Source organism: Mustela nivalis (assembly GCF_964662115.1).
Source record: "Mustela nivalis genome assembly, chromosome: 4".
NCBI lineage: Eukaryota > Metazoa > Chordata > Mammalia > Carnivora > Mustelidae > Mustela > Mustela nivalis.
In genome coordinates this window covers 11,196,047-11,213,193 of record NC_139023.1, presented here as the reverse complement: position 1 = coordinate 11,213,193, position 17,147 = coordinate 11,196,047, and the positions used below count along the sequence as shown (strand labels likewise).

The following is a 17,147-nucleotide window of genomic DNA, read 5'->3' as shown; positions in this document are numbered from 1 at the left end:
AGCCACATTCCATTAACCAGAAGCAGGTAAGTTTGCCAAATGTGCAAGAAACTTAAGCTTAAGTTTGTCCCTTTTGTTTTTTCATGGGATAAATTTTTAGAATACAAAGTACTCTTGGTATTCTATTTTGTAGTTTTATTTTATTTCTTGTTTTCAGTGTAACCTCCAACTAAATCAAATTTTGCTGCATTAAGATACAGACAAAGGATAGATGGTTCATGTGGAAACAAAATTATTAAGTATGGTGTGAATTCCCCAAATGATTTAAATTCCTCTTTCTCCTACTTAAAGGCTCAAGTCAAAAGCCCTCAGCTGACCTCTATGCACTGGGCTAGCTTTGTATTCCCAGAGTGCATTTAAAAAAGGTTCTCAACAGAGATCTCAAAATTATTCTTAATTCCATCTAGGTGTTTCCTCAGCAACCTGGGACACCAGGCATGGCTAGTTTGAGCCTGGAGGTATGTATTGTCAGAGTATTACATTTAATTGTATAGTCCTAGAAAGAGAAACACCATGGGCTGGTTCTGTTTTCCTAGCTGGAAGTCAGGACTTTTCTAGAGAAACTTCAGAAAAGTGTATGAAAATTATTAGAGCCTCATATTATCATTTTACCACAATTTTAAACTCTCAGGTATCTTAGGAATGTCGTGTGTGTGTGAATCAGAACAATACTAATATTTAATACCTAATATATATTATATCTACTTAATAACTATATTAACATAATTACTACATTAATTAAAACATTGTCCTGAAGCCACATGTGGTTTATATTTAATTCCATCACCTCATGGTATTTTATATGAAAATGTTCCCATGAAGAAAATTTACCTTATAAAATGTAGTTGTTTATAAGAATTCCTGTAGGTCACACTAACCTTGTTCTACAGTTCTATAGTACCTGTTTCCTACTCTGTGTCTACCTTCCTGTAGTTCTCATAACTAATAATAGTGCTTAGAAAAATCTCAGCATGATAGAAATATTTGACCAAATCAATAGAAAATATTGACAGTTCTGAGTAGAAAAATATTTATGAGATCACAAATTTTTTGTAAGACCTTGCAGAATTTATTTGCAGCATGACAATCTGGGGGAATCAATACTTACATAAGCTAGAAGCTTATTTTGAAAGGAAGCTAATTTCATTGAGTTATTTTTTTTTCTCACTTTCTAGCTTAAAAATCAACTTAAAGCACTCTAAATCTCTTCCCATTAAATTGAGATTGACTTTTCGTTGAATTGTCAACATTCTTGGTCATCTATCCAGATGGTCACCATTTTCCCCCAAGATTTTTTGTATTCATTATTTTGAGGCCTTTTTTATTTGGAAAGGAGGTAGGATTTGTTTTGTTTTGTCTTTTTTTGTTGTTTCCTCTTTGGGGGCTGGATTTATAAAAGACAAAATAAATTAAGTGGGGGGGGGAGTCGATGAAACAATATTCTTGCAGTTGAATTTCTATTTCAATTGAATGAGCTATTTCCAATGTTTCAATGAGAGCCCCACTTAGATGATACTTTTTCTCTTATTTGATTAGTGATTTAAAAAGCAAGCGTACTAATTTAATGGCCATAACAACAATAGCAAAACCACATTTAACATTTCTACTTCTCAATAATGATTTGTGTCTATTTTTATTTTATTCAAAACGACCCACCACAAACTTTGTGCTAATAATACCACATGTTGACAAAATAGTTGTATCATACAGAAAATATATGTGGCAAACACTAACCCACTTTTTTTCTTGCTAGACAATGAGACAGCTGGGAAGTTTGCAAGGACTAAACATGCTTTCTCAGGTAAACTGCATTTCCAATATCTCTTATTGCAAGAATTAATGGAGGTGGTGGTAATGATATTAACAACAACATCATAACTCTTAAAATGTGTTAGTGAGTAGACATTATCCTAAATATTGGAAGAAAAAATGACTAACTGAAATAACCTAAAACAAAAGAAGATCCTGGGATGGCATGGTAGGTAAAACAATATGGCATTTTCTTGAGTAAGAAAAAAGCTCAAGTTTTGTGCCATTAGTTTTATTAAACAGTCCAAAATAAGGGGGCTTAAAAAGCTAAATCTTAAGTAAGTTTATGGAAACGTTGCAGTCTGGCTCAGAATGGAAGGGAAGTCTGTTGGAAGACAGTATTTACCCACCCATATGAAATCCACTGATGTCACACTTACTTTTGCTATCTCTACACTTTCCGTGGATTTTATAGAAAATGATAACCAAGTTGAAGCCAATACTGAAATAAAAGCATGTATTTGTTTTTGTTTTTTCCCCTGCATGTCTTTAGTATTCAAGATTCGGTTTTGGAAAATCATTTAATTCTTTGTGGATGCATGGTCTCCTCCCGCCACATTCTTCCTTCCCATGGATGAGACCGAGGGAGCATGAAACTCAGCAGGTAGGTTACTCACATCAATGTGCTTGACACTTCAAGCTTAAAAAAATTCCCCTCTTGGTCTTCTCTAAATTGTCATAAACTAGCTACAGACAGATAATACTAATGAACAGAAAGTGATCCAAGTATTAATAAATCAAATCCTATCATTGTTTTTAGGACTTGGGAAATTTTTCAATAAAGTGGCCCAAACTTTCGACCTACTTATACATTTATTTCACATAGGAAGATACGGCCTCCAAAATATAGTAAGAGACTTACATTAACAACATGAACAGTAACAACAGATAAACTGTCTCAAGGTCGAAGCCGACGATGGCTTGGACAACTCTCATTTTAGTCAAGATTCCCCAAATAATTATTCAAAACCGTGTTTAAAATGATGCCAAAGCCCTGGGTAAAATACCACAGACCCTGGAGCAATCAAAAATACATCCTTCGGTTCACCGTTAGTTGTTAGGTGTCTGAGAAACGCAGACGCCCAACTGAGGAGTGGAAGTGAGAGTGAAAATGGTTAAGAATCGCTCCAAGGTCCATGAAGTTTCACATCTGCCTGGGGGATAAGACAAGACACTGTAGGACAAGGTGCCAAATTGTGAGGAATAAGTAATAATAGCCGTGGGCGTTTGGAGATACGCAGCAGCTGTCGAGGCAGAGCAGAGCCAGATTAAGGAGAGACTTCCAGGACACTCTGAGGATCTTGCAAAGGATTGAAAAATAACAGGGAGCCCTTCACCACAGTTAATTTCAAAAAGGAACAAATAAACACGGTTGTTTTAACCAGAACCTTTGGTTCCAGAAGGCCTTCTGTGACAAGCAGCATTACTCACTAATCCACATTTCACAGGACCATAAATTATGTTAATAGTGACTGTTTCTCCACTTGCTTGTTTCCAGAATGGACTCCCTGATGCAGGAACTTGGCATTTTATTTAATAACTGATTCTCCTTTCATTAACAGAAAAATATATATTATTTATCCTAGGCCAGGCATTTGTCATGAACCGTGTTAAGTCCAAGGCCAAAAAGACAAGAAACACATATTATTGTGTCTCAGTGGACTGGGGGCAGAGATAACTAACAAATCTCTGTGACCCAGTGAGAAAGGGGTAGAACAGACGCGCCTGTAGGAACTCGGAGGAGGAAGTGACTCCACCGGGAAGTCCAAGAGCTCTCCACGTTCTTGAGCACAGGTAGTCCCAAAGGAAGAAGGGAGACACAACAGCCCGCCCCAAACAACCCTGCCTGCACAGAAATCGGTGCTTCCTACATAAACATAGCTCCAAGGCAATTCTCCTGCAAGCAGAACTTTTCTCAAGCCCTTTGCTTTAGAACTTCTAAATACCACAGCCCAGAGAGCGCTCCCTTCCTGACACGCCTCTCAAATTTCTCTGCAGTATGAATATTCTTTGCCTGTGCATCCCCCACCTCTCCCATCGCAGCCATCCCTGCAGCCTCAGCAGCCAGGACAGAAACCCTTCCTCCAGTCCGCTCTGGTGACGGACGTCCAGGACACCGCCCCGAAGGAAGGACCTCAGGCTCCGGCTTACCAGGGACAACCGCCCTTGCAGCAGGCAGAAGGGCCGATGCTCGAGCAGCAGGTGGCGCCCACAGACAAGCCACCAAAAGCCGAGGTAATTCCCTTTCTCTGAAGTCAAATCAGGGCTCCCCACTAGCTCAGAGAAGGAAAACTGATTTGCGGAGCCCGTTTCAATAATCAGAACTTCCAGGCATAATATACAATACAGATATGCTTTTAAGCAGTTGACATATCTGGGAGTAGAACATAAATTTCCGTTCCTGTCCTCTGTCATCAGAGACAAGGCACGGATCCTAAAAGATACGGTGTCTAGAAGATGGTTCCTTAGCTGCAAAAAGATGAAAGCTTTCAGAGGAAATAGGACAGCCCAGAGAAGCCCGCTCTTCCTATCATCGGGATGTTTTTCTTTGTTGCAAGGACTGAAAGAAGTGATTGATCCCACAGCATAGCAAGTAGCATTTGGGATTATTATTTCTCTGTCTGGTAGCGAGAAGGTGATCATGTAATAACGTAGAGACGAGAGCAGTGGGAAGAAAGGAAGGTACCATGTAACAAGTATGTGGCAGGTGTTTGACAGTTCCCATATCATCCTGATGACATTCTTAGAAAGATGGATATTATCATCCTTTTTAAAAAGAAGACAGACTCTGACAAGTTCCAAAATGTTCCCGGTATTACCGAATAATTCAGTGGCAGCACCAGGATTCAAACCAACCTGGCATGCTCTGATTCCCAAACTCATTACTTTCTACCCTGCAAAACAAAGCAAATTCGTGGTAGACAAGTCCTGTCTCCCGGCCCGTGCACTTGAGCCATGACAATAAAACCCAATTGTTATCTCTTGGGTGTACTGTCCAAGACTAAATGAAAGTGAAAATCAGGAAATTCATTTTAGATTGTTTTCTCATAGTCATAAATGAGGTAAGAGTGTATCCAGTTCTATTTTTATGGGTTAGTAATTTTCATGTTTATCTGTGATGCAGCTACCAGGAATGGATTTTGCTGATCTGCAGGGTCCGTCGGTAAGTACAGATCCCAGTGAGACACTTTCTTGGGGGAAATATCTATACTTCAAGAAAGAAGAGTGCAAAACCTTGATAGCACGATTTATCCATGAATGTGAAGTATAACGCTTTCCTTTGTTTTCTTAAATATTAAATACTTATTTATTATGCTAATGCGCCAGAAAATGCTATTCCTGTAACTCTTAGAAATGGCCATAATGGGAGGCTTTCCTAAGTTATAGCAAAAATCAATTACTGATTTTGATTTCTACCACTTAAAGGTGTTCCAAATAGCCCGTTTGATATCTCGGGGACCAATGCCACAAAATAAACCATCGTCAGTAAGTTTTTTAAAAATATGTCTTTGCCTACAATTTACTTAAAATTTTATCTTGGAAAATGCATTTTATAATGATTATTGCATTTATATTTAGCTTTATCCGGGAATATTTTACATGTCCTATGGAGCAAATCAACTGGTAAGTCTATATCCTACAAAAAATAACATTGTAAATTAAATGTTATCTTAAGAGCTAAAATTATAAAATCTAGGCCTCACACAAAAGAGCCCATATTCTTTGAACACCTAAATAGGCAACTGAAATGACAAGAAGCCATACTTTCTATTTTAATAACTCTGGCCAGACACACACGCGCACACTGTAGTGGCATTAAAGAAAAGGTACATTTTCTATCTGAATTATCCAAATTGGCCACATTTATTCAATAATGACTCATCTCTCCACTTGACTCTGCTTCTGGGCACAGCATTAACATTAAGTCTTCAGGAAAAGCTAAGTGACTTTTAACTTTGTCTTGAGTAGCTAATAGGATAATAGGAATCTGCTATTGATGCCTGTTTCTTTTTGAACAGAACGCTCCTGCCAGACTTGGCATCATGAGTTCAGAAGAAATGGCGGTGAGTAATGTCTTCAAGTTCTTATTAAAATAGTGGTCTGGGGAGAGCAGTCACAGATGACTTCCTGCAAGAGGCATTAGCCATGAATGTCACTGAATATACTGCACAGGACTCCAGATGGTTTGACTCCAAAACCAAGAACTTGATTCTTATGCAACATGCAAAGATTTCCCCATGTTTCCCATATCATCATTTCTGAGCAATGACCATTCTAGAACATGGGATTTGCCCCCATTTCTTGAATATGAGCAGGGAAGAAACCACTCTTGAAAAGCCATTATCACTGAATAGCATATGCTCAAACCAAAAGAAGAGATATATCATTTGCACAGAATTCCCGCTTCCTCTTGGACTATTAACCCCTCAAGACAATAATTCAACAGCATTGCAACAGCATTTTGAGGTCTTTTAGACCTCAAAATCAAGAGGTCAAAAAGAAGAAGAAAATGAACAAGTTTATATATTATCTCATGTTCACTACAAGTGTAGTTCCCCATCTGTCACCATACAACACTTCACAATGTTATACACATGAAACCAACGTGACATTGGGTGTCAACTATATTCAGATTGAAAAAAAAAAGAAAAGAAAAGAAAACCAACCAAGTTTAAAATGTGATTAGTATAAAACCCAAAGTGCATGAATGAGTTCATGTGAGCATATTCTTTTTCTACTATCCATGCATATGACCTCTTTGAAATTTGAGACCGATAGACTTGCACAATTTTATATTCTCCCTCAGCGATTTCTACCGGTTACATCTGTTAAGCACAAATCAAGACAAGCATCATACTAAATTGAGTCATCATCCACTACAGTCCTATCAAATTAATAAATACAGATACACGCTATCAGTGACAGAACACTCGCATCCCAACATTCTGGAGGGCCTTCTGTGAACTAGATGCATAGAAAGACGCTACAGAGACAACAAAAATTAGATAAGGTTTCTGTTTTCAGGGAGCTTAGGTCTCACCAATAGAAAATGTAGATATAAGAGCGGATAGTGTCAAAATGATGGGATAAAGGGCAACAGGGCTATGAGAGAGGGAGGAGGGAGAGGAAGGTAGCCCAGCCGAGGGGCTCAAGGAGATGATATGAGAGGGGAGATGTAGAGAGTGGACATCCAGGGGAAGGTAGGAGAAGAGAATACTGGATCCACATACCACCAACTCAACTGGCCAAAAATTCAAGCGAGTGGTAATTATCATCTTATAATTTTAATTAATTTATAGTCTGCCTCAATTTATAGTCTGCTCAAAAGATTTTTCTGCAGCTTATGAAAAAAAAACACAATAAATATAACCAAAAATTGAAGATAAAATTTTAAATGAGTCAATATTGTAAGAGAGATGACAAAAATGCAAGTTCTCAGATTCTGCACGGTCACAGTAAATAGCCCAAGAGGTTGGGTTGGGCATTTTTGACAGCAAAGGCAGAAAAAGGAAATATGGCCAGTTCCACAATTCTAACTGTCCATAGGAAAAAAATATTTCCACCCCTCCGGAGACATCACGCTTCTTTTTCTTCACATGTTCTGAAAGAAAGAAAGGAAGGAAGGAAGAAAAAAGAAAGAAAGAAAGAAAGAAAGAGAGAGGAAGGAAAGAAGGAAATCTTGCGTGAGGCTTCAATTATTTTAGAAATGATGTTGACCTAGTTCTCTAAAACATCCCTCAACACACTCAGCCGCGGATCCATTTTTCTTTGTTTTATGATGGTGTTGTCTATTTTGCCTGCTTATTGTATTCTTAACATTAAATTCAAACTATCTTCTGCCTGTAGCCTTGCTTCGGCCCTGCTTCCCCGCATGCCTCCTTCTCCCGCTTTCATCCAGGCATGGCAAAGGGTGTCCCCCTGTCTTTCACAGAAGTGAGCAACCAGAAAAGTCCAAGGTCCTCTCCTTTCTACGTCAAAGCCATTTTAGTGTGAAGTGTGCTCACGCAAACTCTCAGTCAACTCCTTGTTTCCTAGCAGCTTTTTGTGGTTTCTTGGCGAAGCTGACCACATGCGATTGCATAGTATACTTCATCATATGTGATCATGGTGTCTTCGGTCAATGGTTTTTCCCCAGGGAGGCCGAGGAAGCCCCATGGCCTATGGAGCCATCTTCCCAGGATTTGGAGGCATGAGGCCTCACCTTGGAGGGATGCCCCACAATCCAGCTATGGGTGGAGACTTTACTCTGGAATTTGACTCCCCGGTCGCCGGAACCAAAGGCCCTGAGAAGGGAGAAGGCGGTGCCCAAGGCTCCCCTTTGACCGAGCTCGACCCAGCCAATCCAGAAAGCCCAGCTCTCCTGCCAGAGGGGGCACCTGGAGCCCTCGGAGGGCTTCTTGCTCATCCAAAGGGCAACGACCCCAACATGGCAAGAGGCCCAGCTGGGCAGAGTGGGGGACCCCTCAGGGTCACCCCAGCAGACGCTGACCCACTGATGACCCCTGGATTAGCTGATATTTATGAGAACTACGGTGCTGATGTGACCACACCTCTGGAGGAAACGCCCACAGATACCACAGCCAGCCCGGACACTCAGCAAACGTTGATGCCAGAAAACAACGCACAGCAGCCTCAGGTTATGCACGATGTGTGGCGTTTCCAAGAGCCCTGAGAGCCTGGAGATTATCAGCTTCCTTCTGTATGCACAAGCTTCCCAGCTTTGTCCCTGTAGTATATCTTTCTGCTAACACACTACCCTTCCGCAGCAAAGGCATTGAAAATGCTAAGCATATATTAATAAATATAAGTGGCTAGAAATAGTGTAGGTCCCCTTCTTGCTTTCACTCTCTTACTGAAATAAAATGTATCGACCATCTCTATGATTTAGAAACACTATTAATGACATTAGAGCAAGTCTAAGGGTCTCTGCATTGGAAAATCACTGTTTCTCAGCTGTCTTTGGTATTACAGAATTTCTCTAACTAGCATGACACTGTTATATCCAGGAAATGTGACATTGCTTCAACATGTTTCTCTAGGCAAAGGCACATATTTGCAGAATTAGGAGATATATTATTCAAACTTTATTAAACAGGGATTGGTGAGCAATCCCTGACTGGTATTACTGGGTTTGGTATATTGGATTTAAAATTCTCATTTGTAGAGCATTTTATTTAATCTAGTAAAAACACTTAGCCTGTTTTAAATAAAGAATTTTTCTCATTGGAAAATATCAGGAATTATATGTTCATTATTTACATATATTCAAATGGTTAAGAAAGGCATATGCATTCCCTCTCCATGCTACTCTTTAGCCCATTTTATTTGATTTGTTCATTCTTTCATGGAAAGTTTACTGAGTAACTACCAATGTCCCAGGCCCTGGCTAGGCAACAGAGACACAGTCCCTTCCCCAGTGCTGATAGTGGGAATGTTTGAACAGCAGACAATCGCAATTTGTTCTGCTATAGAAACGGCCACTCTGGACAAAATCACCTACTTAACATATATTATCTCACAACAACACTGCAAAGTAGATATTCCCAAACCCACAGCACGTGTGAAAAATGCTATGAAAGTGCCAAGCCCGGGGTGCCCCCGAAGCCACAGAAGCCTAAGAAGCCTTGGAGGGCCTGGGACGGGTCAGATGAGTTTTCTCAGAACAGTATTGAAAGCATTTGCAGAACAAGGCCTCCAGGAGGAAGAAACCCAAGAAGAGTCATGTGGGTGCCGTGTGAGAATTAGCTCATTCCTGTGAAGTGCTCTGGATAAAAAGGGAACGAGAAAATGATTGTTACTTGTCACCGAAGCTAGGTATGGGTCAGTCAGGACTATTGGCCTAAATGAAGAGGTTCTGAGACCAGATCTGGTCGCCTGTGGAAAGTAGCCTCCTGCCCCATTCTGTCCACCTCCTCCCCAGTTGCCTGGCCAGCTCTTAGACTCTACAGAACTCAGACCCCCCTCTATCCCCTATAGACATTCTAGGGATACAGCCCAGGAAAGGCGCTCTGAGGCCTCCAGACCTTGGATACTTCAGGAGTTTTAGCAGGAGCACAAAGGCACCCCCTGTGGTCTCCCTCTTTTCAGGCAGAGCTCTGCTCACCCCCACTCTGTGGCGGGAGACCTGCAGATTACAATTCAGTGTGTGCCTTGGAGCAGCTCCGGCAGAGGTGCGAGGCTAGGAAAGTGAGGTCCCCATGAGCCAGCAGGTGCCCACTGAGACCCATAGCGGGCTAGACGGCCTCCGACCAAGAGTGCGGTAAAAGACGTATGGACGGATCTGGGTTCGACCTTCATCTATGAGCCTTTGGACGTGAGACTTACTTCTTTGATCCTGTGTTTTCATTTCTACAATGGAGCTAGGACCCAACCCACCTCCCAAGGTTGTTGTGAGAACTCTAGGACATGAGGTTCTCAGAGGAAATCGCTGAGTCCCAGCAGTTTCCTCCTTTTCCTACTGGTCCTTCTCACGAAGAGAACCGAGCAAGAGAGCAGCAATGAGAAGGGAACCGAATTGTTCCCGTTATCTGATGAAGTGTGCTTTTCCACGGACACTCTGCACACCACCGGCTGCTTCTTTGCAGTTGAGAGTGAGCATTTGTGAGATCGCACACGCTGGTTTCCCCGGTGGATGTGGTCATACCAAGGGCTCAAAGGTGGCCTCCCTTTTGGCAGGCTGGGCACTGAACAGCACTGATAGGTAGATCAGCTTTGACCGGGGGGATACAGTGTTGTTTAGCCCTTGAATAACCTCTCTCCCTGCCACCACGTCCACCTCAAACACGGGTCCAGTGAGCAAACACCAAGTTGGCCAAGGATAGAGGCTACATGTCACCCACAGTAGCCACCCTAATTATTGAGAATTCCTCCACGGTGGCTCCCCTCTATCACACATTTACATGAGAAACAAATATTTTCATAATAATGAGAAACAAATATTTTATCCCACCGTGGGAGGCCCATGCTGATAGCTTGCCGTCTAGACCTCCTTATGGCCAATTTTCCAATTTTACTCTTCAAGGCCCTAACGCGCTGACCAATATGGCACTGAGGCTGAGGCAGGATGAATCTGTCTCAGGCCATCTCTCCTTCCAAACAAAATAGACAACCAGACATACCTTTCAGTGTCCTGCCCACTGAGCAGGATTGTGGCACCCTGACTGCACACTTGCAGCTGATGCTAGAATCCCATGCAGAAATCCACAAACCAGGGGCACACTCTTTCCTCTCCACTAACCGATCGTCGATGGGGAAGCCATGAAATTGATTCTCCAAACTGGGACACTTTTGATAACGAAAAGACGTGTCATGGGGCACCTGGATGGCTGAGTCCCTGGGCATCAGCCTTCAGCTCAGGTCATGGTCATGGTCCTGGGATGGAGCCCACACTGGGCTCCCTGCTCAGCAGGCAGCCTGCTTCTCTCTCTCCCTCTGCCTGCCACTCCCCCTGCTTGTGCACTCGCTCTTTATCTCTCTCTCTCTCTCTGTCAAGGGAATATATAAAATCACTTAAAAAAAAAGAAAGAAAGAAAAGTAGTGTCATGAATGATAAATGAATGCTGACAACAGGTATAAACCAGTACTACCCAGGGCAAAGCGGGACATCTGTTTTCGGGTCTTTATTTTGTTTTGGTTTGTCTGTCTTATGGAATCCCCATGAAGCTAGAGGTGTGCATTGAAGGAAAGGCATCAAGGTCCTAAAGAGGAAATACTCGGAAGTCTGACTCACTTGCTTGTGCAATTTGCCAGAGCCCCCCAGGGTGGGCTGAAACCTGGCGTCATATCCACCATCTCCACGTACCAGGGATGCTGCTGCCCGTATTCTGTTTTACGGTTTCAGTGGAACATATACCACCCAGTTCAACAAGCAACTCAACATTATCACTTGGCCTCCCATAGTCAGGCAGACTGTCTCGATAAGGGTCCAGCAGCAAGGCAAGAACTTCTTTTCACAAAGAAAACTCCGAAGTTCTGTGTTGTTACTCCCCTGCCAGGGCAGAGAATTCCCTACAGCCACTGACAGTTTCCATCCATGTGGGTCCCTGAGTCACAATGCTGCAGGGACAGGGATACCAGGGCTGCGGCATGGACCCCTTTCTTGCGCTAACTTCTGCACAAACCTGGCAGGCTTTCGAGTGATATGTGTTATCTTCGAAACACAAAGAAGTCCAACAAGCACTCTGGTTTCTCTCCATGCAGGGTGGTGGAAGCGGCGGCAGCTTGCCCTCCACTTTAGATCTCCTGACATGGCCCAGACAACCTGACCTCCAGAAATGTCAGCATCCCTGTGAAGTTGTGCCATATTTATCTCCCACCTTCTGGCTTGTGGTTTATGCCAACCAGAACCTGATGAGCTGTGCCTTCAGTGTCAGGGACTAGCATGACTCCTATGGGATAGAAAGATGGTCCAGTGACCTTAGGACTGTGTTATGACAGACAGTAAGAAAAGTGACACAGTCCTGAGGCAACACGGTAAAAGTTTGTGTTGTCCCTGACTTTTTTTTTTGACTTTGTAAATATATAATTTTTTAAGTTTAAATTCAATTAATTAACACATAGTGTATTATTAGTTTCAGAGGTAGAGCTCAGTGGTTCATCAGTCTTACATAATACCCATGGCTTGTTACATCATGTGCCCTCCTTAATGTCCATCACCCAGTTCCCCCATGCCCCCACCCACCGCCCCTCCAGCACCCTTCAGTTTGTTCCCTATGATTAAGAGTCTCTTATGGTTTGTCTCCCTCTCTGACTTTGCCTTGCTTTACTTTTCAATCCATCCCCCATGATCTTCTGTCTTGTCTCTTAAATTCGACATACGAGTGAAATCATATGGTATTTGTCTTTCTCTGATTGATTTATTTTGCTTAGTATAATAACCTCTAGTTCCATCCACATAGTTGCAAGTGGCAAGATTTCATCTTTTTGATGCTGAGTTGTATTCCATTGTATAGATACACCACATCTTCTTTATTCATTCAACTGTTGATGGACATCTGGGCTCTTTCCATAGTTTGGCTATTGTGACATTGCTGCTATAAACATTCGGGTGCATGTGCCCCTTTGGATCACTACATTTGTATCTTTAAGGTAAATACCCAATAAGACGATTGCTGAGTCATAGGGTAGCTCTATTTTCAACTTTTTGAGGAAACTTCATTCTGTTTTCTAGAGTGGCTGCACCAGCTTACTTCCCACCAACAGTGTAGGAGTGTTCCCCTTTCTCCGCATCCTCTCCAACAACTGTCATTTCCTGAACTGTTAATTTTAACCATTTTGACTGGTGTGAAGTGGGATCTCATTGTGGCTTTGGTTTGTATTTCCCTGATGCCGAGTGATATTGAACACTTTTTCACGTGTCTGTTGGCCATTTGGAGGTCTTTGCAGAAATGTCTGTTCATGTCTTCTGCCCATTTCTTGATTGGGTTATTTGTTCTTTGGGTGTTGAGTTTGATAACTTCTTTATAGATTTTAAATTCTAGCCCTTTATCTGATGTGTCATTTGCAAATATCTTCTCCCATTCTTTCAGTTATCTTTTGGTTTTGTTGACTATTGCCTTTGCTGTGTAAAAGCTTTTTAGCTTGATGAAGTCCCTATAGTTCATTTTTGCCTTTGTTTTCCTTGGCTTTGGACACATGTCTAACAAGAAGTTGCTCTGGGTGAAGCCAAAGGGGTTCCTGACTGTGTTCTCCTCAAAAATTTTGATGGATTCCAGTCTCACCTTTAGCTCTTTTATTTATTTTGAGTCTATTTTTGTGTGTGGTGTAAGAAAATGGTCCAATTTGATTCTTCTGTATGTGGTTGTCTAGTTTCCCCATCACTGTCTGTTGAAGAGACTGTCTTTTTTCCATTGGACATTCTCTCCTACTTTGTTGAAGATTAGTTGACCATAGAGTTGAGGGTCCATTTCTGGGCTGTCTATTCTGTTCCATTGATCTGTGTCTGTGTTTTTGCCAGTACCATACCGTCTTGATGATTACAGCTTTGTAATAGAGCTTGAAGTCTGGAATTGTGATGACTCCAGCTTTGGTTTTCTTTTTCAATATTCCTTTGGCTATTCAGGCTTTTCTTTTATGGCTCCATACAAGTTTTAGGATTATTTGGTCTAGCCCTATGAAAAAAGTTGATGGTATTTTGATTGGGATTTCACCAAATGTATAGATTGCTCTAGGTAACATAGACATTTTTATAATACTTGTTTTCTAATCTGTGAGCATGGAACATTTTACCATTTTCTCTGTGTCTTCCTCAAATCCTTTCATGAGTGTTCTATAGTTTTCAGAGTACAGATCCTTTGCCTCTTTGGTTAGGTTTATTCCCAGGTATCTTATGATTTTTGGTGCAATTGCAAATGAGCTTGACTCCTTAATCTCTCTTTCTCCTGATTACTCCGATAGTCCAAAATGTAATCATTCAAATACCCACCAGTACATGGTAGCGCATGAGCGGAAGCGAATACTCCCACTGCCCCAGACTCACAATCTGAATGTCTTTAGAACTTGAACATACTTCTCTTTGGGAAAATAAATCTCAAATACAGAAAAGCTTTGAATCCCTAAACACATCCCGCTTCCATCTGAAACTGCTCAGCACTAAAGGGTTGCCTCGTACAGACAACGTGCGGCGACCAGCCAAATGATGCCAACTCAGACGGTGCTGTGTTTGGCAAAGCAGGAAACCAAACCAGAAGTTTAAACAATTCTTTCTTCCATAAGCACTAGAGACTGGAGAGAGAGCAGAAGTACCCCCACGGCAACCACACGGCTCGGGAGCCAGACGTTAGAAACACAGTCCCCAAGCACTGAGAAACGGTCATTATGGGGCCGTTGGTCATAACACGCTTGCTGATGCCTTCAGCTTTCCGCTGCACTTTCATCTTTCCCCAGGCTTCAGCAGCTTTCGACCCAGAGACCCACCTAACAACAGGGTTGAAAATGACTTAAAGATTAGCTGCAGTGAGCGCCGGGAAGGAAATGAGTGTGGGTTTCCCAGAGTGGATGGGGATTTACATTCTAATTTATTCACAAACTAGAAAGGTGCAGGTGATATTTAAAGATGGGTTTGGAGAAACTGACATAAAAAAGGTCAACCCTAGAGTTAAGTGTCTAGCACACTCTGAACCTCATTTCAACACGGCCGTCTAGGGCTCTGTGGTCTCTGGGCCGCGAGGAGGGCTGCGTCCAGGAGAACCAAAGCTACGGCAGCAACACAGGCAGCAGCCCTGGCCGAAATGGAAGACAGAAAGGAAGAGGGAAAGAGAGAAGGAAGGAAAGAGGGACACACAGAGAGAGAGAATGGGAGGGGGGAGGAAAAAACCCTGACTGAGGGGGTCTCTCTGCCTGGGATTTCTAGGGCTTTCTTTCGTATCCACCCAATGCACGAATGTGCCAAGTGAGCTACTTTCAAGCCAAATTTATGAAAGGTAGTTTTCCCTTTAACAGCAGATTCTCAAAAACATCGTATTTGCTTTTTTTTTTCTTTTTTCAGTTTTAGAAACGTTAGCACAAAGCATACATTTTTGTGGACGACACCACAGCGGGTCGAAGGACTGTACCGTAGCCCAGTCTTCTGGAAAACATGTTTGCTCAACGAAGCTTCCAGCGAACACCATGCATGAAGCCCTGTTCTAGGCATTAGGAAAACAGCAGCGAGCAGAAGGTCAAACGTGTGATACAGTGTCAAGCAATGACAAGCCTCGTGATGAAAGCCAAAGCAGGGGGAGGGAAGAAAGAGGAAGAAGGGAAGACAGGGTGGTCGGGGAGCACTCCCTGAGGAGGTAACATTTGAATGCCATGGTTTCAAAACTGAAAGGTCCTTAGAGAAAAACTAGTCATACACACACTTTTAAAGTCTTAAAAATAGAACACTGAATTCTAAAGAAGCTGAGGAACTTGCTCGAGGTGACACAGAGAAGACTAGGGGACCCACAGTTGGAAGCGAACCTGAAGGAAGCATTTCCAGTCTGGTACCCTCCGCTACCTCCTACCACAGTCTAGGGCACCTTCCTAGTCTGGGTGTTATACAGATGAAAGAAAACACAAAGATTAACCCTCACTTTATGCCTGGATTTCATCTGAACTTGAAAACATTAGTTCTTACAAATACTATACAGCAATAGAACATAGTAGTCTAAATCCCAATTCTGTCCTTCCCGACCGTGACCCCATTACTTAACCTCTCTGTGCCACAACTTCCTTATTGAAAACAAAACACTCAAGGGTAAGAGAGGTAATGACTTGCATATTAGGAACCCAATAAATACTAGGTATCGCTGTCCTTTTTAGAACTGCTGATGTATATAATATCATCTATCATGACTACTAGGACAATGAACTATGTGTTTCATATTTGTTTAAAACCTGCCTCCCCTGCTAATTCTCTGCTGGATAAGCTCTCTGGTGGCAGGACTATATTTGTCTTTTTCCCTCAGTGTTCCCAGACCCCAGAACAGTACCTGACTCAGAATGTGCTCAATAAGCATATACTGAATAAATTAATGAGTTTAAAATGCACAATTACCATAGTCATTGGAAAGGAAGTAAAGCCGATGAGACTTTTGCCAGGAAAAGCTGCCAAATCCCACTTTGACTGGATGAGGCTTCAATGTAGAACTTGATATTTGTTGTCACAAGAGAGGGCTTTAAGTAAGTCATAGCCTGGCTTTACTTTACACAAGCAGCTTCATCTATGTGGCCCCTACTTCATATTCCCCACAACCACGTATCAGAAGAAGCAAGCTTAGTTAAGCTGCTGCAATGTTCTAAATCCATTCAGCTAAGATGTTCTGAGCACCTTCTCGGCCCTGGTACTCTGTCTAGCCCCTAGAGATGCAATGGCACCAAGACGCTCTGGGATCTAGAGCGATCTAGAAAAAGGACTCAAACGACAAAAAAGTTGACCCTGCTCGGAGAGAGAAGGGAAGTTTCACAGAGGAGGGGCTTTTTTAGCTGGCTTTGGAAAGATACAGTTTTCCAAATGGAAGAAGAAAAGCAGGAGCTCTGGGCTCAGGAAACCACATTTGCAGATGGGCAAATCTGTGGAGAAGAAATAGAACAATATGGCAAGACGTATCATGATGTCAGGAAAAATTCTGCTGTGCTATGTTAGGAAAAACAGGAAAAGGCAGATGGTGACTTTTATGCTAAGCTAAGGAGTTTTTATTTTGTTCTATAGCTCCCAGAGAAGGGTGTTATACGCCAGGAACAGGCTTGAGTGAAATGAACCCTGGTAGTTGGGTGGTAGGCGGAGGGTGTCCTTGGATGGGGCATGGTTGGAGGCACATATCCAGTTAGGGTTGTTCTGTCCTCTGAGACTTTCTTCCTGTCTGTGGTCTCTCTGT

At 42.2% G+C, this 17,147-nt stretch overlaps 1 protein-coding gene across 2 annotated transcripts; it reads left to right on the top strand.

Annotated features, from left to right (window-relative positions):
* Positions 1-382: 382 nt before the first annotated feature.
* On the top strand, positions 383-16,031 carry AMBN (ameloblastin). Of its 2 annotated transcripts, none has more exons than XM_082726332.1 (9): positions 383-458; positions 1,754-1,801; positions 2,303-2,413; positions 3,808-4,044; positions 4,934-4,972; positions 5,236-5,295; positions 5,389-5,433; positions 5,829-5,873; positions 15,296-16,031. In XM_082726332.1, the coding sequence occupies exons 1-9, from the start codon at positions 438-440 to the stop codon at positions 15,299-15,301; spliced, it is 612 nt and encodes a 203-aa protein (XP_082582458.1). In that variant the 5' UTR covers positions 383-437; the 3' UTR covers positions 15,302-16,031. The 2 variants fall into 2 exon arrangements, with proteins under 2 accessions (XP_082582458.1, XP_082582457.1); XM_082726331.1 differs by lacking the exon at positions 15,296-16,031 and adding an exon at positions 7,946-8,996.
* The last annotated feature ends 1,116 nt before the right edge of the window (positions 16,032-17,147 follow it).

What these genes read in the sequence shown, in the direction of transcription:
- AMBN (XM_082726331.1), top strand. Translation starts at nt 438, where the DNA reads ATGGCTAGTTTGAGCCTGGAG. An exon ending in GACTAAACATGCTTTCTCAG is followed by an intron (nt 1,802 to 2,302) that starts GTAAACTGCATT and finishes GCATGTCTTTAG; the next exon opens with TATTCAAGATTCGGTTTTGG. An exon ending in ACAAGCCACCAAAAGCCGAG is followed by an intron (nt 4,045 to 4,933) that starts GTAATTCCCTTT and finishes TCTGTGATGCAG; the next exon opens with CTACCAGGAATGGATTTTGC.